Source organism: Melanotaenia boesemani, chromosome 23 (genome assembly GCF_017639745.1).
Source record: "Melanotaenia boesemani isolate fMelBoe1 chromosome 23, fMelBoe1.pri, whole genome shotgun sequence".
Classification (NCBI taxonomy): domain Eukaryota; kingdom Metazoa; phylum Chordata; class Actinopteri; order Atheriniformes; family Melanotaeniidae; genus Melanotaenia; species Melanotaenia boesemani.
Genome location: NC_055704.1, coordinates 1,240,390 through 1,261,234, shown reverse-complemented (window position 1 = coordinate 1,261,234; position 20,845 = coordinate 1,240,390). Strand labels below are relative to the sequence as shown.

The following is a 20,845-nucleotide window of genomic DNA, read 5'->3' as shown; positions in this document are numbered from 1 at the left end:
CAAAGTATCAGTGTAGGTTCTTTATTGATATAACAAATATAACACTTAAGCTATGGGCTTAATGTCAAGACACTACTTGTTGTAAAACGTCTCCTTCGGGAACCAGCTCTCTAAACTGTAGGAGTCTCGGGGAGATGGCAAAGGACAGACCATGTATAACTGCAGTCTTAGTTACTCCACTTTTGCTTATAATTTGCATGAATGCACTAATAACTAAGAACTGCAAGTATTAAGTGTGCAGAGACAGACATGTATCAATCACATTGGCTCTTCTCACAGTCATTTTATTTACAGGGCATTTGTAAATTTGCAGTTTGCCACCAGCAAGCATTCCTTAATGCGAGGGCTTGCACATCTCTTTGGTGGTAGAGCCAAACACCCATGTAACAAAGCAACAAAAATTAAATAAATTTTTAAGCGAGACTTTTTAGATCAAGTGAAAATTCCACAAAATAAGTCTTCTGAGCTAATAATCATAGGACAGACTGGTTATGCTTAATATTGCCACAGTATTTTCTTTTATACTTTTGAAATATATTGTATTTTTCTGAAATGCTTTGTGGTACATAAATCAAAAATGGGACCTAAGGGTTTAGTTGTTTATGGTGTTTCATTGCATCATGATTAAGGTTTAGAAAACCCTTTCATGAAAAAAATAGTAAACTGCAAAGAAATGTTTTTAAGTCTAAACTACAATTTCTGTAGTTAACAATACTAACATAACTTTTTCTGAACAGGGCATAAAAGGGTTACTAAGAACATTGTGTAAATGTCATTGTTTGTGGTAGGTTTAACAGGAAAACAAGTAATGAAGAATCACAAGGAAAAAAGAAGTTGCAAATGATCTGTTTGACAAGAGAAAGTGGAAATTAATTGCCAAGGAGAACATCTTCCAGATTTTTTTCCTACACTTTAGGCGTCTTCCAGCAGGGTCACAACATACTGAAGAACATTGCAATAGATGTCTGCACCAAATGTTTCTGAGAAAGTATTTGGATGAAACCGCTCAGTCAGATCTTGAAGCTGTTCCCTGCTCAGTGGAGACCGGTACTCAGGCAGCTGCAGTCCATCCTCACATGTAATATCTGTGTCAGGGAAACCGAAGTCCTGAAAGACAACACAGAAATGAGGTATTGACCCAAAGGGAAATTAAAGCATGCCTATTTTTTATTAAGGCAAAATATTTTACAATATTTAAGAAAATGCAGGTGAAATCCCCTAGAAGAAAGTGTAAAACAGTTGAGTGATTTCATTGCGTACTCAAACACTATTTAGTTCAAGAATGAAAATAAGTGCATTTGTCAGAATTCAGATGTAATAGGGTTGTTAATACTCCAAAAAGTACTGATAATTAATACGTGGTACTGGATACAGTGCTAATTTTCCATGGTACTGATATTACAGTGCGCGTGCCTACAGAACCCGTCTTGCACGGTAGTCAAAGAGCCTCACCGCGACACGGTTTGATGTGCTAGCACAAGCATTATCAAATAAATCCATTCTCAGAAACTAATCAATGGTAGCATTTAGTATCTATATTTAAATGCCGTGTCTGCTGGTTCACAAAAAGGACCTGCTGCTTTTGAGAGACACTCCAGCAGACAGCCCCTCCCCCTGTAGAACGTGAATATGGACCCATTAGGGCAAAAGTACAATATTTCACTTTTTGGTACCACTAAAGGAGGCAAAATTTAAGACTCTTCTTCTAAAGGAACCTGAGATCATTAAACATCTGCACTAAAATGTTGTATCGACTAGAAGTCTCTTGTGATTGAACATTAAAGACACTGTTATTGGACAGCTGCTTGTATAAAGAAATTTGCCGGCAAGGCCACAAAAGGTACAGACAGGGGTATAAATAAAAATTTTGGAATACTTAAAAGCATCTAGCTATTAAGAAAACCAAGATAATTTATTTCACAAATTAAAGCAAGAAAATACATACATTAAATTATGTTTAGTCTATTTATAAAAGAATAATCATATGACTAAGGAGCCATATCAGTGGTCTGATAAGGGATGTACTTCATATGATCATAACCATAATGACAAAGCTACCACTTAGGATGGGTTATCATACCAAAATATCTTGTATGGGCATGGACCTTTTCAAAAACTGTTACTATATTTTGCCACCTTTAGTGGTGCCAAAATCTGGTCTGGCCCATGGACTACATTCTTTACAGGAGTAGCTAGCAAGTGGTGCCGCAAACATACCTTTAAAAAGTCAACTGTTTATGTTGGGACAGTTATGCCTCATTGTGCAGACATGATGACATTTCCAGCATTTTGTTCTGAGTTAACAGTGTTGCTCCTTTTAAAAAGGTAGAGCTACAGGAGCAGTACGTCACTGACGTCAGCTGGTCTGACAGCGCAGATGTGATTTATAACAGGCCGTGGGAGCATACTGTAGGTTAGCTGTGAGTAACTTGGTGTTAATAAAAGCTTCATCAGTAAACAGCACCCAGCTGTTCAATATTCATCAGAGTCCAGTGTCAGCTTCACCTCAGCTGGGTAAAGAGTGAGGTGAACCTTTCCTCAGCTAATGCGCTCCTTAATACATTCTACAATTTCCCTTAAGAGATGAAGATAAAGTTAAATCTCCATAATATCCCTTATAATTGTTATCACAAAAATGTTAATTTCCCAAATATTTCAGAACATGTACTCATAAAGTTGTAAATAGACAAAGTAGAAAAGCACTTGGAGACTGCGATGCTTATTGATTGTCATCCAACATTGCAGTCATGGATCATCACCAAAATTGTATTACTTGTTCCTTGTGGTATACCCAAAAATTACGAAAAATTTAATCAAGATACATCCATAACTTCTGGAGATATGTTGCTAAAAAAAAAACAGACAAACCCTGGGTAAAGTAAAACCTCCTTGGCAGAGGTAAATATTGAATGTTTTGGACTTCAGACCATTTTGCTTGAGGCAAAACTTAAACTATACAGTCTTGCTCTGAGAAAGAGATGAGCAATAGTTTTGCTTTGTGTACTATTGCAGCAGATTTTAAATTTACTGAGCAACTTGTTGCTATATTATTTTCTTTAAACTGATGTGAAAGAAGAAATTCTTTACTCTTCTCTGAGATTTTCCCCTCTCTGATATATTGAGAACTGTGTCCAGTATCCAGTGTTTTCTTTGGTATCGGATATTGTGACAAAACTAGTAAGTAACAGAAGCATTTTGCTCCCTCACATAAAATGTCATCAACTGCAGGAATTCAATAATCATCATGAACCCTGCTACATGTTTCAAGGTAGGAGTCTGTAATGTAAATCGAGGTATGTTGCCACCCAGTAAAAATTCCATACCTCAGGATTGTCTGGCTGGTGAACAGGGGCCTGGCTCATTCCCATTTCCCATAGCTGATCAGGAGTACGATTACCTTCAGTCCGAAGCGAATGACTGTTCCAACTATTTTGGAAAGTGTCCAGATCATTCTGGATTCGAGGAAGAAAGACGTACTGGGCACAGAAAACATGGATCAAGTCAGCTGGATCGAGAAAGCCATCCTCCTCCAAGCTATGGAGAACGTCATAATAGATAGTGCTGACAGCATTCCAGACATCACGCCACAGTCTTTCAATCCTGAAAACAATTTAAAAAAAATCTAATTATCCTGGCTGAACAACTTTTGTCAGTGGTACAAGTATCTGAAATTGACAATATTCTGTAATATTATGTAACATTTCACTGTCATTTAATAATTTCTTAATAATTCTCTCCTATTATGTTGTGGGTCAAATTTACCTTTTTTAATTTAAAATATCTGAAAAATATTAAGCTCTTCAAATTGCATAAGACTTGGTGTGTATAGAAAAAGATTTCTATACACACCAAGTCTGATGCACAATTGTGAATCCGAAAGTCGCAGGTGAAAAGAACAAACATGAACAACCTTCTGTGAGGAAATGCTGCTACTTCAGCAGCAATCTCTTTCTTGCTCTAAAACAAGAGCACTGTGACACAAAGACTATGACATGCTCAGCCATGATGATACAATAGTATAAACAAATTTTCACTTTTTTTCAACATTACATAACTGTAACCGGTGCATGTGGATAGGTGGCAAGCGAACACCTGTTAGGGCGCATCAACAATCACCACGACAGTTTCTGATTGGTCAATATTATATTTGTCGGATTCAAATATTAAGAAAATCGACCTCAGTTAAAAAAAATCAACAACACAAAATCGAGAGAACTTCGTCACTGATATGAATGTTATCATTGACCTGACAGTGAGTCCATTAAATACACTGCCTTCAAAACTTTCAGATGAAATATTCGGACTACATGTGAAAAAGCCTCATGGGTGAACCAGTCTGGAAATTGATGTTTGCCTCCCTAACTTAGGAGGTTGAATAATATGTAGTAACTGTTCTTACCTTTGGTTGTGTACACTTTTGCCAGAGATGAAGCTCCCCCGGTCACAGCCACGAAGCGCAAACATGTGCCTAGCAATGAGCACGTTCTCCACACCCATGTCTCCCCTGACCCTTGGTGTGAAAAGATGAAAATTAATATATATAGTAGACTGTTTTAAATTGAAGCAGTAGTTAAACTACATCATGCAGTGAGCACACTTTTCCCAGTATATTTCATGGATAACTGCCCTGATAGGTAAAGACCTTAACAAGTGACTTCAAGTGCAGGTTACAGGTTAGACTTTTGACAAAAAGAAAATTAAATGTCAAAATGATCATATTTCAAAATTTTGTGTAGGATTTCATGTTTTTCAACAGTCATGACGACATAAATTTACCTCTAAAAGGGACATTTCTTATTAGTGTCTCTAATTTATTTATTTTTTTATTTAAAAGTCCCGTCATTTGATGTGACATCAAAAAACTTTGTAAGAAGTAATTTCTGCCCGAAACGTACAGGTGTGCTGGCGTGAAGAGTCCATGCTCCTGTCTATAGTGCATATATGATTTCTGCAGAATGTAGACACCATGCTTCAAAACCTCGATGCTGTGTTAGGACTAGTATGTATCTACCTTCCTGCAGCACACGCTCTCTTTGGCTATGGCCATGGTCAGATCACCAGGTGGGGCTCTAACTTGCAATCTGCTCTTTAAAGATCACTGGGCTATACAAATAATAAGTATGAGAGGAATGGGATAGGGACAAGAGCATAGATCACTTATGTTTTGTATACGTCAATGTATTGACCAGAATGCACATCATGTCATGTTACCTAGATGGAGAACCATATCGGTCAACTGCTTCAAGAAAAAAATCGAGCGCAGTTGTTGCCTTGTTGTTGTTGGCGACTCGTAGATAAAGGACCTATGAAAAAATTTAAATGAATGAAAAGTAAGAAAATTAAAAGGATTGAAATAATATTTATAAACACCACAATGGTCTAGTGAAATTATTTCACGTCTCTTCTAATCTACATGTAGAACAATTCCATTATACTGGAAGGGTGTGAGGACACACAAAACTATTTATTAGGTGCAGTCACTCAGGACACAAAATCATGTTACAAATAAACTTATACATGTCATGTGAAAACAAAACTTGATTCCATCAGTGTTTTTTTCTGGTTAGCCAATCAACAATGTAAAAAAGGTACAGCTATGCTGCAGTATCACCACTACAGTTACGTTGTCCCTGTACTTTTTCACTCTGTTGTACGGTTTAGCATTTTTAGGTTAGGGTTTTACTGTTGTTTGTGCTGGGTATTTATCGGGCAACTTACTTTTCTTGAGTAGCCATCGACACCCCCAAAGATTACAATGCCGTATCTATGGAATAAAAAAAGATTACTTTTTAGAAGAGTATAGAAGAGACTTTATTGATCCCTTTGGAGGGGCCCTCAGGGAAATTCAGGTACCAGCAGCTGTACAGCACGGATGCCACTGCATTTTAAGGCGCGTGGGTGTGTTTGGTCTAACCTGATCAATTTGTGGTTTGTATCGATGTGCAGGAGAGCAAGTGGAGATGGGACACTGTAGCTCCTTCTCACAACACACCCAAGTCTTGACATCCTAGAAAGGATTCCTACACTGTCAACTCTGTGCATCGCATCCCAAACCCTGCTCCACTGCAGCCTGTAGCCTAATGCCTTCAGATACCCCTTTACCATCCTGTGACCTAATAGGAGATGAGGGGAACAAAAAAGATATTAGATACTTCCCAGAAGCTTGAAGTTTAATGTCACATTAAATTAAGTTAGTGTATCAAACCAAACTATGCAAGGAGAAGAGATAAAATGCAAAATAAAATAAAACTAAACTGTACATTCAAAACAGGGGAACCATGTCTTGACAAAGCACAACTCAGGGTCAGGTATGTGTGGCTTTTCCTCCCTGCAATAGTAAAGATGTAACCTACTTTTGTTGAGCAACTAACCCAAATTTGGTGAGGTCTGTTTGATCTGAATGATTAAACGGTCAAGTTCATCATCAGATATGTTGCTGTATCTGTCCCTTATGGACAGACCCCATTCCTGCATCCTGCGGAACAGTGTCCTCACTGAAATGCACGTCAATTTGGAAATGCATGTAACAGACAGGTCCATTTCCAGGAGATCCTCTATGTGCCCACGGGCAATGACAATTGGATGTCCCCTTCGGCTTGTATCTCTCTCCACCGCAACAGTTGTCCCTCTGTTGTCAATTTCTTCTTGAAGCAGCATGAGAAGCCCATGTAGACCTTCAAGTACCTAAAAAGAATACATTTTGTAACTGCATTTAATAGGTTTCCACCTGCCATAACGGCTTTTAATGTTAGTTATATATATATATATATATATGTATATATATATATATATATATATATATATATATATATATATATAGAGAGAGAGAGAGAGAGAGAGAGAGAGTATATGTTATATTATGTCAATGAGACCTGTGTGCACAGTGACTACACATTTTCTGTAAGGATAATAAAAAGCCTAATCTTAAACCCATCCCAAGAAAACATGCAAAGTAAAACTAAATTTTCACAGTTTAACTACCACTTCACAGTGAATTGTACGCATATTATAGTTTAACTTTTAACTCATCACAATTTTACCATGATCTTGGAACAATGAACACTTGTTCATAGAACATTATATGAACATCTTAGTTGAACTGTAAGGTTTATCAAACCCCTATGGACTGTATGACCATTTGACAATGAATTGGAATATTTCATCACAAGCTTGACACTGTATTTTCTCCTGGGATATTTTTTAAACAACCTGTTTCAAAAGGGCAAATATAATTTTAAGGTACCTGTTCAGGAAATTGCAAGTGATTTGATAAGGATGCAATCAGCAACATGTCACTCCTGCAGATAAACTCGATGTAGTCGATGTCTATGGGCTGGCGATGCAAGGCTTGCTCCAACCTGAGCCGGAGCCGGTTCAGAACATCATTTCCCACAATTACCTGACAAAAAAGAAAAAAAAACATCAAATACATCATAATAATGAGCACAATACAATTGTGCACACAAGGTAAAACTCAAGACCAACAACAGTGGACACAGCTTTATCTGATGACTTACTGGGCCCGTTGCTTTGCTATTTGTGTGATTTTTAATCTTAAAAAGCACAGCTCATTTTACTTTAATGTTATTGCTCATTGCACGTAATTCTCTTTAATACCATTGTCTTTTATACCATACCCTAAAGCCTCCTGTGGAAAAGTGTTGCAAATTAGCATGTGTTTTAAACCACTGAAACAACACATCTGTTTTGTTTAATGTCATTTGAGTTGTTTAAATCAAATACACAATAAATAATAGAACGAACACTGTACAAAAATGTGACGACAATGATAATAGATAGCAACTGGTTATGAATAGGACTGCACAAACTTCGATCCCTCACGAAATGAAAATTAAAGGTTTCTTGGTCAAGTTTCTTGGTAGGCTACATGTAAAACAGTGTTGACCAAATAGAGGTAAGGCTATTTGGCTGATCAACTTATTGCTTCGCTGCTGTTGCGTTAATTTCAACATGTGTTTATCATTAACCGTGACTTAATTCCTTATAAATTTTGAGCTGAGTAGATGAGAACAAAGATTGATGGAACATTAAAAGGAAGAAAGGGAATGCTCTCGCACATGATTTTGAGTGAAGGTCTCACATACGAATCAGAAGCTAACTTCAGCGCGGTACTCTCGGCAGGTACCGAAGAAATTCTTGCCGCTTCGTTAAACGTTCTGATGGTTGCTTAGCAGAACCCCAAGCCTCCAATTTATTGTAAATTACTCACTAAACAGTGGTGTGGAGGACCGCGGGTTGATTCAGAACCGAATATAAACACGATTCTGGATTGAACATGGCGGGACCGTTACTAGGAACCAACTCGCAGAAAACGAAATTTGATGGGTAACTCTAACCTTAACGTAAGGTAAAAGTCGTGGAAAAGAACAATCTCAAACACCAAGGCTTAAACTCTGTAGTATACATCACATTCTTTATTATGTATGAACATACTCAGCTTTCACTTACTTGGGCTTCAGCCATCCTCTTTGCCTGGTCTCTGCTAGCAGCATTGGCTAGCAGCAGAATCTTCCTTCTTCTTCGTCTTCTCCAAAAAGGCGTCGTCGTCACCAGTCATTGGCGACTAGGCTCGCCAGTAAGCAGTATTCCGATTGGCTGTTAGTGGCACAAATTTGACTTATATCTAATCTGTAAAAAGGTTTTGTGCTTGTAGGTTTTTCGTTTTGTGCTTGTAGGTTTTTGCTTTGCGAGCTTGTAGGTGCAGTGTCGCACACGAACACTGGGTGCCGCACTCGTCCTGAGATTTTGTATGGCGGAACTTTTATGGGTACAAATTTAAGTTACACACACACACATAGGAAAAAAACACAAGTGCAAAACTGATCTACATGTTTGCAAATTATATTTTTGCAGACAAAGGTTTCTTGCACAACCACAAAATGATTCTGCAGGTTCAGATTTTTTCCACAAGCACAACTTGTTTTATACAACTTCAAAACATCATTTTTACATGCAAAATTTTTTTGTACACACAACCTGTCTCTGGCATGATCCTGATCCCATAGAGTTCCAGCTCAATATCAGCAGCAGGTTCACCAAATCACTGTAAGATGAGTGTCACTCAACACCTCAGAGGCTCAGAAATGCTGATGCCTTCTGTTTGGTCTCTTTTTCTTCTCTTCACTCGCTTTTTCTCTTCTGTTTACTCACTTCTTTTGCCCAGTTCGTATTTTCTTCTCTTTGTTTTATGGCTGTGTTATTTCGTAACCAGATTCAGACTTCAGTGTTATATTTCCAGTAACCGATGCTGCTGAGGGTAAAACAGAGTCAGGAATTATGTCGTGTAAATAATTTAAACAAACATAAATGTAAAATTATTGCACACACTAGTTTATTTTCTCAGGGACTCGTGAACTCCCCGATGTCTCTGAGCATTAGTCGTAACAAGGTAGCTGCTGTGTTTAAGGCACCCACAAACAGCTACCAGCAACCCTGACAATCAGTTCTGTGCTGCAGTGGTCATGTGCATGTTTCCTTCTCATTGCATTATATAACAGAAGGAGAGAAGACAGCAGCTCTTAAAGAGGCTAACTTTGAGCTAATTAGAAAAAACTGGGAGGATAGCAGAGCACTGTGAAATCTTACGTGGCAGCTGGTGTAAGTAGCCTAAGCGAAGCTCTCCCTCTTTCTTCTCTTTTTCTTCTTTCACTCAGGCTAAGTGACTTGATGATTTCTGGGCTTGTGGGTACAAAATCTCTGTGATGTGACTAACCGGATTAACTGTTAGCTAGGACTTTGTGAGGGAAAAATACAGTGCAGGCTCATCATCTGTCTGCAGCACTACACATACAGGAAGCTTTTACAGAACACAACTCTGCTGGTACAAACTGGGCTCATTATCCTGCCTAACTGGAAGTTATCACTGAACCACACATGCTGCTCATACGCCCCAGGCATAATGCAGCTTTTCGACCTGGTCTGACCAAAACAACAGACAGCAGTTAAAACCGCTTCCATGAACACGGGCTGTTAGTTTAAGCAGGAGTTTCCCACAAACCTCAACATTCTGCAGCAGAAGCTGATCATTTAGGTCCACAGGATCTTCAGGAAAGGTCAAATTACCCAAACTCATCAGCCAGGCAGGCAACATGGCCTTATTTAGAGAAGCTGCAAAACTCCAGAGCAGAGATTGGAGTGTCTGTCCACACTGTAAGCTTTATACTCCACAGAACCTGGTCTGATGGGAGAGAAGCTGGAAACACTGCTGCTTGAAGAAAAGATGAAGAACAGATGTTTAAAAGTGAACAGGAGAGTCCTCCAAAGCATGTAGAAGGTACTCTGGTCAGTTGAGACTGAAACTGAACTTACTGGTTAAAGAGAAAGCTGAGACGGCTCATCGCCATGAGAACATCAACCCAACGGAAAGATGGTGGCAGTGTGGTGCTGGGGGATGTCAGGTCAGGAGGCTACCAGAATGAGGCTGATAATACAGGCAGCACATGGAAACGTGTCTTGGAATGACCTTGTCAAATTTTGGGGTGGGAAAAAGTTTGTGGAAGATACGGAACCAACGTATAAATGTTAAAAAAAATCCAATCCTGTCAAATCAGATGTAACAAACGTAACGCCTCCAACTGATTCTGGAAGCGGAGAAGTGTAACTTCCCAACGTTATACATTTAATTACGGTGCTCCTGGGATTGTGTGAAGCAGTGGTTCCCAACCTAGGGTTCAACCCCATTTTAGTTCAAGTTCAAGTTTAAGAAAAAAAATGTAAGGCCATATGTTGTTCATTTAACTTTGGCTCTATGGACAGGACTCCGACAGAATACAGTGTTTATGGTGAGAATCTGACTTTTGCATGAAGGGGGTCCTCAAGGAACATAAGCTGCTGGTGTGGAGGAGCTGTGAAGTTAGAAGAGCCCTGAAGCAGCCGGTTAGAGCAGGGGTGTCCAGCTCCGGTCCTCGAGGGCCACAATCCTGCAGGTTTTCGATGTGTCCATGCTCCAAAACCACCTGACTCAAATTAATTAGTCATTGCGCACAACTTAAAGGCAGTTGGATCTATTTCATTTGAGTCAGGTGTGTTGAAGCAGGAAACATTGAAAACCTGCAGGACAGCGGCCCTCGAGGACCGACTTTGGACACCCCTGGTTTAGAGTGAAAATGAAACTTTTCACAGATATAAGCCGCACATTAACTGTGTTTTAGTTCACTGTGTAAATAATGTTTTACTATTGTAAACAACAGCAGTGTTTCTGAGATTTTTGGATCTTTGTTTTGTGTGTTTCTGTCAAATTTGTATAACATAAGAATGACAAATATATATACCACACTGTGACATTTGCTACATTTGTCCTGAAACATTATTCACACATAGAACACTTTGATACACACACACACACACACACACACACACACACACACACACACACACACACACACACACACACACACACACACGCACACACACACACACAAACAAAAAACAAACAAAAAAAAACTGTAAAAGGCCAAAAGGTCAAAGCGACCTGTCATAATTACAGAAGTTAATGGACTGATAACACAATGATGAGGAACACAGTCTGTGGCATGCACGTAATAGACACGATGGGTGAGCATAAAAGTCGACCGTCACCCTTTGTATTAACCCTTAAAACTCTGCTAACTCTGCAGCGCCCCAAGCTCCATCTCTTCTACCACCAGGAGCGGTGGTGTGTAGCTCTGTGGGGTAAATGTGATGGATATTTAACCCTTTAGATGATCCACAGATGTTTTCCAGGCATTTCTATCCCGTCCAGCAGGTTTACAATCCAGCCACTAAATGTAGTTTTATTCAGAGACTCTATCTGGTAGGGATGCACGATACATCGGCATTAATATCGGTATCAGCCGATGTTAGTCATTTCTTAACATATCGGTATCGGTCCGATAAGCAAAACTGGGCCGATATTAACAGCCGATATTTATTTTCGTATAATTGCTGATTGTGTACGTGTGTTGGAAGGTTTGGCCATGCAGCCATGTTTGGACATGTGACAGCGATGCAGCACTACATTGTAACTGAAGGAAGAAGCAATTTCAGCTGTGTGGTAATTTTTCACGGTGTAAAAAGAAGGTACTCGAAAAACAGCATGCAATATCCACAAAGTCGAAGTAATGCGAGGAGGATGCCGTGTGAACTCGTTCAGCACCACAAATTTGATATGTCATCTGAAAAACTACCATCCAGAACTTCACAAACAATGGTGGGAAGCTAACACCCCTAATGTTTGCTTTATTTTCACTTTGTACAGAATTTGATAATCTTAAACCTTTTAAAACAAAATATATATATCGACATCGGTAAATATCGGTTATCGGCCATAAAAACAATATTAATATCGGATATCGGTATCGACCAAAATTTTCATATCGGTGCATCCCTACTATCTGGTAAATCCACAATGATCCATGATAACAGCATTATTTATCACATTTCACCATAAAAACATCACCATCACTACTATGTTGCTAAGAGACCTCTATTTAGACCTGGACATGATGATGAAGCCACTTCCTGTCAGACTTTCCACCAATCAGAGAGCTTAGATTGACGGTAACGTCCAATCAGGAGCAGCCAAAGATCAACCAGTGAGCAGAAAGTTCTATGTGTGTGTGAAAAGAAGAAAAATAATGCTCCTCTATGGCTGGAATAAAGCCAAGAAGACGTTTCTGATGCACGGTGGCGCCACAAAGCAGCTGAGCTGGAGTTGGTTTAGTGAGGATAGCAGGTAAATAGTAGCAGGAATAACTGGAAATGAAGGGTCTTTTACGGTGGGCCTGAAGGGTCACAGCAACACAGTCACAACAAGAAAACAAAAGCCACAACAATTAACCCACTACACGAATTTCTTCTTTTTTCTTCTGTTGTTCATCTGTGAATTTGCAATTAGGTTTCTGCATTTTCTAGCTATCTTAGATACCAGCCACTCAGATCTAAAAGTCTTAAAAGTAACAACTTTTCCTCATTAAAGCTATGAGTGCAAAACACGAACTTTGCCTTCAGTTCGTCTTATTAGACTCATTTTTTAGCTCTTAAAAAGAGGACATGTCCGAGTAAGAGAGGACTTCTGGTCACCCTAAATAGTTTAGTAAAAGTTTCTTCACATTCACAGTTTTCCATAACTGAAGTATTCTGTTGTAAACACTTACAGGCTAAATCGCATCGTATCGTAAATTGTATATTACCTCGAATATGCAACAACTCTTTATAGTCACAGTTACCAAAGCTTATAATAGCGCTTACCAGAATGAATAAACATTCTTTACCATCAGTGTTTCACTTACTAAGTCTAACTTCAGTTACAGCTTTTGTATTTGTGTTGCGGGTTAATTGTGTAGTGTTGTGTCTTTGTATTGCTGTGACACTTCAGGGCCACCGTAGTTCTTCATCAGTGGGTCATGTTTATTATTATATTATATTTCCTTGTAAAACCTGTTGTGATTTTATATAAATAAGCTTTACTTATGTGTACAAAGCAGATAAAAACATGAAAACATATGGTTTGATCAGGTTTACTGGAGCTGTCAGACCACCGGGCAGCCTCACGGAGAAATCCCAGCTCATCCGTCCAGCAGTGGCGACTCTGGCAGACAGAATATGAAGTTTTGTATTACCTGTAAACATCAGACTGCAGGACTAGTCTGGTAAATTTATCCTGTTACATTAACAGACTTGTGTCATCTGAAGTAAATGTCACAGCTGGTGTTCTACTTTAAAATATTTAATATTGCAGAGTCCTCAAATGCCAGTTTCATGACTCTCTGTTTTGTGTTCTTTGAGCTCCTGCTTCCAGCCCGTGGACTCTCATCCTAGACACTCACCAACACACCCACACAAAAGCTCCCAGCATAAACGAAGGGCCAGACAATGTGACCGAACGCAATGTTTAGCCTATCACTTAGTAATAAATATGCAGTTTTGAGCATTATTGCTGGTGGGGGTGGAGGGAAATGTTTTCTGGTTCGGAGAGGAGATGCTGAGTGGAGGCAGAAAGGAGGGGTGATGAATGTAGTGAGGTGTAGCTTTGAAGTCTGTAAAGAGCTGAAGCAGACAACCATGAGATGGAACTTCAGCTTCCACTCACTCACTGGCTCTCTGCAAACTAAAGATGTTCATTCATTTCCCTTTTAGCAAACTTTATCTGCATACTATTCTACCCATAGTGCCTTTGGAGAACAAAACAAAACAGACACCCTCAGTAACATTATACTTCCTGTCCCTTATCTGAGGTTGGGTCAGCTTAAATATTCCAGCAGTATTCCAGACATCTCTCCTAAACAAGGTTTATGGTTTCTATGGTGGGATGCTCCCAGGTTGGTTTCAGTAAAACAGCCCTTCATCCTCTCATTTACACGGCTGTGGGGCAGTGTAGGGTGCAGGGTCTTACCCTGGCCCTCACTCTGCCAGCTGAGCCACAGCTGCCCCGGGATGAACATGACAGTAAAATGAACCTTGGTTCTGAAACACAACTTAAATGAAGCATGCAGCGGTCTGTTCAGCAAACACACCTCTGCCTCTCAGACCTGCTGTTTGCTTGTGGTTAGTCCCAGGACAGCGGTATGGTCCAAATTCAACCCTGAGTCCAGACTAAAAATAACACTGAGCTGCTGCTGACTGCAGCATCACCATAAGTCAGCAAAAGATTGCTTCGGTCTTCCCAAACCACTCAGCAGCGTTTAGCCTGTTTTCAACTCAATTCCTGTCAAAATCTGAGTGTGTCTGGCTTTCTTTGTACACGAATGAAGTGGACTTCGCTCCCTGACAGGAAATGCTTGATAAGACCCTTCCATTCAATCTCAGTATAAAAACAGGCCAGATTGCCTTCCTCTTATTAAATTTCTACTGAAACAGATCCGTTCTGTCTTCTTTGTTGGCCGTTCAGCACAGCGTACATAACTGCTCAGATGAACATTAATCATTATAATAATGCAGTTTTGCATTTTGTACATGAAAAATAGACAAATTTCTTTAAAAATGATACAATAGGAGCACATGCTGCCTACACTGTCAATAAGGTGGTGCCTGTTATACATATAATAATGCATATATATATATATATATATATATATATATATATATATATATATATATATATGTGTGTGTGTGTATGTGTGTGTGTGCGTGCGTGTGTATGTGTGTTATACAGTAATGTAGGTCATCAGTCCTTTGGTCCATCGCTTCATCCAGATGGAAACATTTGCCAGATGGAATACATTCAATGTTTCTACAGACTAATCTTACAAATCCTGTGCAACTCAGAGACACACCTATCAAACCCGAATCAGCTGCCACTATCATCATTAGTCACATGCTATTTCCTAACTCTACCTCATTTTTAGAAACACACATTTGACTGCATGATTAAGGAAAACGAACTTGATGACTTCAGCACCTCTGATTGCTCAAATAAAAAGACAGTTTCCTGAGAGAGGGAGAGATTATCATGGGGTAAGGATGTCTTTAATACAAAAATCCTCTGACCAAGTCATTATCAGATTGGTCCACAGGCTACTGTGACTCACCGACTTGAATCAGAACTGGAGATGTTGAACAAATCTTCCACCGGCCATTTTGAATGGGAGAAAACGGATGTTAGGGCTATTTTCAGCAGCAGAACCAAAAGCTCACATGCAGAAAAGGATTATCTGCACGGGCGAATATGGAGTGGATTAACAAGGCTGTAGTATTTATCAAATATGCTCCAAAACCCCCTTATTTAAATAACAAAAAGGCAGTCTTAGTCAGATCTGAACCTTGAAACTATGAGTTTCTGCCTCGTTTTGAGATACACCAACCTTAGTTCTGCACATTTCCAGGACTGAAACAACCCTGGAGCATCTGGAGAGCTGAGATACTGCAGATCCTCAGCAGCTTTAGTTTCCCGACTGTCACAACACTGTGTTACTTTATGGTACAATGCCACACACCAGCAACTCTTAGAAATAAAGTTCACAAATTAAAAAAAAAAACTTTAGAAAAAATTCCCACATTTATCACCAAGCTGCCTTTATAAAACTATAAACTCTCTACATTTTTTGCTTTATAAAAATGTTATAGAGGATCAAAATTACTTTGTTCTAAAGGCTCTAGACATAATACACGACTTTCCTAGAAAAGTTGGAACGCTGTAGAAAATGTAAATAAAAACAACATGCAATGACATTTGAAAAAACATTTAGGTTAATTGGCAACAGGTGGGTAACATGACATAAAACTGCAGTCTCTCAGATAGAAAGATGGACAGAGGTTCAGGAGGAATCTCTGTGTGCATGGGACAAGGCTGGATGCTGGTGATTTTCTGCATTAAAAGCAGAAGTGATTCTCTACTGGAAACCACTGCATGGACTCAGGAAGACGTCCAGAAACCACTGTCTGTGAACACAGTTCACCCTGAAATTCACAAATGCAGGTTAAAGCTCCATCATGCAAAGAAGAAGCCAGAAGGATCCAGAACCAGCACCGTCTTCTCTGGACCAAAGCTCATTTTAAATGGTCTGAGGCAAAGTGGAAACCTGGATGAAGATGTGAACTAGTTTGTGGAAAGCATGGACGGCGTGTCCTGCAGACTAAAGAGGAGAGGGAGCATCCAGCTTGTTATCAGTGGACAGGTGAAAAGCTGCATCTCTGATGGGATGGGGCTGCATTAGTGCCTATGGCGTGGGCAGCTTCCACATCTGTGAAGCTCCATCAATGCTGAAAAGTACATGGAGGTTTTAGAGCAACATCTGCTCCCATCCAGACAACGTCTCTTTCAGGGAAGGCTTTGCAGATTTCAGCAAGACGATGCTGAACCACATCCTGCTTCCATCACAGCAGCATGGCTTCACAGGAGCAAATTTATGTAATATATAACATTTAACAACTGGGAATTAAACAATCAACTCAACTCAGACCAGGGGCCTCATGTCTAAACCAGAGCGTAGCAAAGCAGACTACAGGTGGCGTACGCAGGGGGAAAAAAAATGCGGCACACAAAACCTGCCAGATTTATTAAAGCGTGCACACACACGTCCCACGCCTGTTTTCCTTATAAATTAGGATCAACTCTAAAGTTGGTGCAGTGAGGGAGCGCCTTGCCCCACCCACAGGATGGCTATAAAAGGTCGGGTGAATGCTATAATAAATATTCATCACATCATTTCCACGATTGCTCAGGAGGGAAAAAGAGGGAAGAAGCAGAATTTTTCGGAATGTGAAACTGAGATCCTGATGGAGCATGTTGGAAAACTAGACCAGGTTTTATCTGGTGGGGACGGCGTGGTCATCACCAGGGTCAGAAAGGCAGAGGAGGGCAGCAGGTGTCAGAGGGAAGACACACCAGAGAGGAGGATGCAGCTCATTTATTTATTATCTGGAAAATGAACATGTACAGATCAGAGACTGGTAGCAGTTTATTAAGTGTTAAATAATATTTCTTTCTAGTTCCTGGTGTGCCAGCTGGGTGGGCGGTGCTGCAGCTGTGGTTGGAGAGGGTGAGGCCAGGGACTCCACCCAGCACCGCAGCAGCCGTGTCCTCAGAGGAAGTCCTGCAGGTGCAGAGGGACACCATCACCGCCATTAACCAGGTGGACAAGGAGTTGTGTTTTCAGAAAGCATTGTGAAAAAAAGAAAAATAAAAGGAAATCCATGTCTACGTGTTTCCTGAACGCTGCATCACTTCTAGACCTCCAGCCTCCAGCCTGTCCAAATCTGCTGGTTCTTAGAATGAGTCATGGTGAACCCAGACCAACCAGCCACCACATTGGTGAGCAACACGTTTGCATCACATATGATTTAAAGAAAAGTCTTTTTGTTAATGACGGCAGACTTAATGTCCAATCAGAAATTTTCCTCTGGGGTTAAAGTTTGTTTTTGTTCGGGGAAACCGGACGTTGCTGCAAACTGCATTGTTGTGTTTCCTGTTTTTCCCCAGTGTAGGAAAGTTCATGATGTCCCCAACTTTTCAGCTGGTCTCTCTGGAAGGTGCTGGTTGCCAGAAAACCCAGTTAGTACCTGCAGAGGGACTGGCACGGTCTGGTTCCTCCTGGCACGGTCTGGTTCCTCCTGGCACAGCCTGGTTCCTCCTGGCCTGGAACACCAGGCCCAGAACATCACAGAAGTCCAACAACACAGCAGACGACAGTTGGAACCGGGTCATGAGCCATGCAGGAAGTCTAGCTGGTCTCTGAAAACCCGCTCACCCCGGAGTATCGCTCCATGTGGTCCAGCAGAGCCAGATCATCCGTTGTACGTCTTTACGGTCTGGGGAGCTGTTTTATATTCGAGCATCAATGTTCTGAACAGCTACAGGAGGAAACACCCTGATTGTAGTCTGACTGATGAGCATGTTTCCAGAGCGACCATATTATTTTAATAGTAATTATCATTAATCTGTCTGGAACATGCTGGCAGCAGACTGTCGCCTTATTTAGCCTGAATGGATTTTATAACATGGAAGTTTGTTTTACAATGATGGAACATGTTTTAGCGGATGCAATGCCTCCCTTCCTTTTGTAAATCCTGATTTTTTTTTTCTTTTGTGTGTGTGAGCACATGCACTGTTCGGAGTATTATGTCAAATGTGCCTCTTTATTGATTTTTGCAAACAGCTTTAATAAGTAGCATGTGGTGTGAAAGGTACTATTTGTGTACAAATGTCTCACATTTCACATCATCTCTTTGGTTTTATTCCGGACCGGTGGTGTCGCAGTTTCCCGTTTCTCCATTTTTTGTGTGTACAGCAGGGTCAGAGTAGAGGTCAGAGGTAGGGATATTGTCCTACCAAGTTTGGATTTTAGAAATCCTAAAAGTTGACTAGGATTGGTGTTCTTAAATTGTTTTACTCCTGTCTCACAGATTGACAGTTTTATGTAAGTATCGACATATGCTCCTCAAAGCAAATATTGTTTATAAGATCCAATGTGGAGTTCCCCAAGCATAAATTCTAGGCCCACTTCTTTTTAATCTGTACATGTTGTCTCCTGGGGATGTCATCAGGAGACACGGCATGGATTTCCACAGCTATGCTGATGATACACAGCTTTACATCGCCGTGCCTCCTGATGACCTAGAGCCAGATAACACTCTTTTAAACTGTCTTTTAGATATTAAGTAATGGATGGCAGAGAACGTCTTACAGCTCAGTCAGGACAAAACTGAAGTTTTAATTATCGGTCCTGAAGACAAGAGAGAGATCATTTTATCAAGACTACAAAACTTTAAATATTCTCATTGTGTGAGAAATCTGGGTGTTCTGTTTGACTCTGAGCTAGATTTTATTCCACACATTAGAAATGGCACAAAGACAGGATTTTATCATCTTAAAAACATGGCCAGAGTCCGCCCTTTTCTCTCTTTTGCCAGCACCGGGATGCTGATGCTTTTATTTCTAGTAGAATAGATTATTGTAATGCCCTGCTCTCTGGTCTTCCCAAAAAGTCTATTTCTAAGCTGCAATTACTCCAGAACTCAGCAGCAGAGTTCTGACGAGGACCAGAGGAAGCGAACACATCACACCAGGTTTAAAATCGCTGCATTGACTCCCTGTGCGTTTCAGGGTCGATTTTAAGGTTCTTTTAGTTGTTTATAAATGTCTTAATGATCCTGGGCCTTCTTGTCAGACCAACATTTAGATTATGAACCCTCGCAGACCCTGAGATCCTCTGGTACCGGCCTCTTGGTTGTTCCCAAAGTCAGAACCAAGACTTTTGGTGATGCCTCGTTCCACCACTATGGGCCTGGACTGTGGACCAACCTCAGGGCTGCAGAGACTGTTGATGTTTTTAAAAACAGGCTCAAGACCTTTCTCTTTAGTCTAGCTTATAGCTGAATTTATTTATTATTGTTTAAATTTTTGCTTATTTTATCATGTTATTTTAACCCAAGTACAGTTTTCATAAACACCTTTTTTCATTTTATTTTATTTATTTTTCCTGAACTCCTTTATCTGTATTTTTATTCTTGTCACTCTTATCAGTTCTTATTGTTTGTAAGTTTATTTATTCTTGTTTTCACTGTTTAACTCCAGTGTTTCCTCCTGGGGATCCTCCACACTGGTAGCTCTGCCTGCTCTGTCTGCAGGGTTGTTGTCATGGTTACTGCTCTATTATACACTTTGTGTTGCTTTATGCATGAAAAGTGCTCTATAAATAAAATTTGATTTGATCTGATATAATATTTTTATTCAGTCTATTAAAGATGACCCAAACCCAGACTTTTTGAAGGAGAAGTGATTCTTAGTTTACTAATGCAGAATTTGTTAATCATAAATATTTTAGGTTACAGAAAGATCACCAGGCTGCCTGGATGCTGAACTCTGGCTATCTTTACAGTTCAACAGAAACAGCATCTCTGCTCCTCTGCATCTGCGCTACATGCAGTGAAACAGCATGCGCTGGAAAATATGGTTAAGAAAACTCAAACCTTCATGACAACCTCTCCTGTCAGTTGTGTGGTGGTTGACTTTAGATACGTCCAGCTGTACATTTCATCATGTTTCTGGGCTGCAGCCTTTGGCCAGTGACACAGAACAGGTGTGAAGACTATAAATACATAATAATTACTGCAAATAACTCCTGCTCACATGGCGTGATGCAGCACCTTCTCTTGGTGGTGTACAGAGGTGTGGTCATGTTTCTGTGTGCTCTGAAACAGAATTGCTCTGGAAACTGTTTTGTGACCAGTTCAGTCCAGCATTTCCCCCTTAAACCCAGCAGCTGTGTGCAGTTCTCTGGGCTGGGAGGGAGCAGCAGTGCAGTCAGGACAAACCTTAACTGATGCTGAAAATTTCAGTCTCTGGTTAACCATTTTAACCTGTTAGAGAGAGAATTATTATCTTAACTGTAGAAGAAGACGGTAGTTT

At 40.1% G+C, this 20,845-nt stretch overlaps 2 protein-coding genes across 2 annotated transcripts in view; both read right to left on the bottom strand.

Annotated features, from left to right (window-relative positions):
- The window catches only part of tmem178b (transmembrane protein 178B), a 151,485-nt gene that overhangs the window by 51,187 nt on the left and 79,453 nt on the right, over positions 1-20,845 (bottom strand). The window lies entirely within an intron of this gene.
- Positions 6-9,029, bottom strand: LOC121634324. The gene is made up of 10 exons (XM_041976868.1): positions 8,998-9,029; positions 8,470-8,616; positions 7,244-7,399; positions 6,372-6,684; positions 5,915-6,113; positions 5,719-5,764; positions 5,212-5,303; positions 4,400-4,510; positions 3,324-3,600; positions 6-1,107 (listed from the first exon to the last, which is right to left on the bottom strand). Exons 2-10 carry the CDS (start codon positions 8,482-8,484, stop codon positions 913-915), a joined length of 1,404 nt encoding a protein of 467 aa, XP_041832802.1. The 5' UTR covers positions 8,485-8,616; positions 8,998-9,029; the 3' UTR covers positions 6-912.

Bases quoted from the DNA above. Each gene is read 5' to 3' on its own strand.
- LOC121634324 (XM_041976868.1), bottom strand. The intron at 6,685-7,243 runs GTACCTTAAAAT...TATTCTTTTTAG, and splicing joins ACTTGCAATTTCCTGAACAG to GTACTTGAAGGTCTACATGG. The intron at 6,114-6,371 runs GTTAGTTGCTCA...ATCTCCTATTAG, and splicing joins ACAGACCTCACCAAATTTGG to GTCACAGGATGGTAAAGGGG.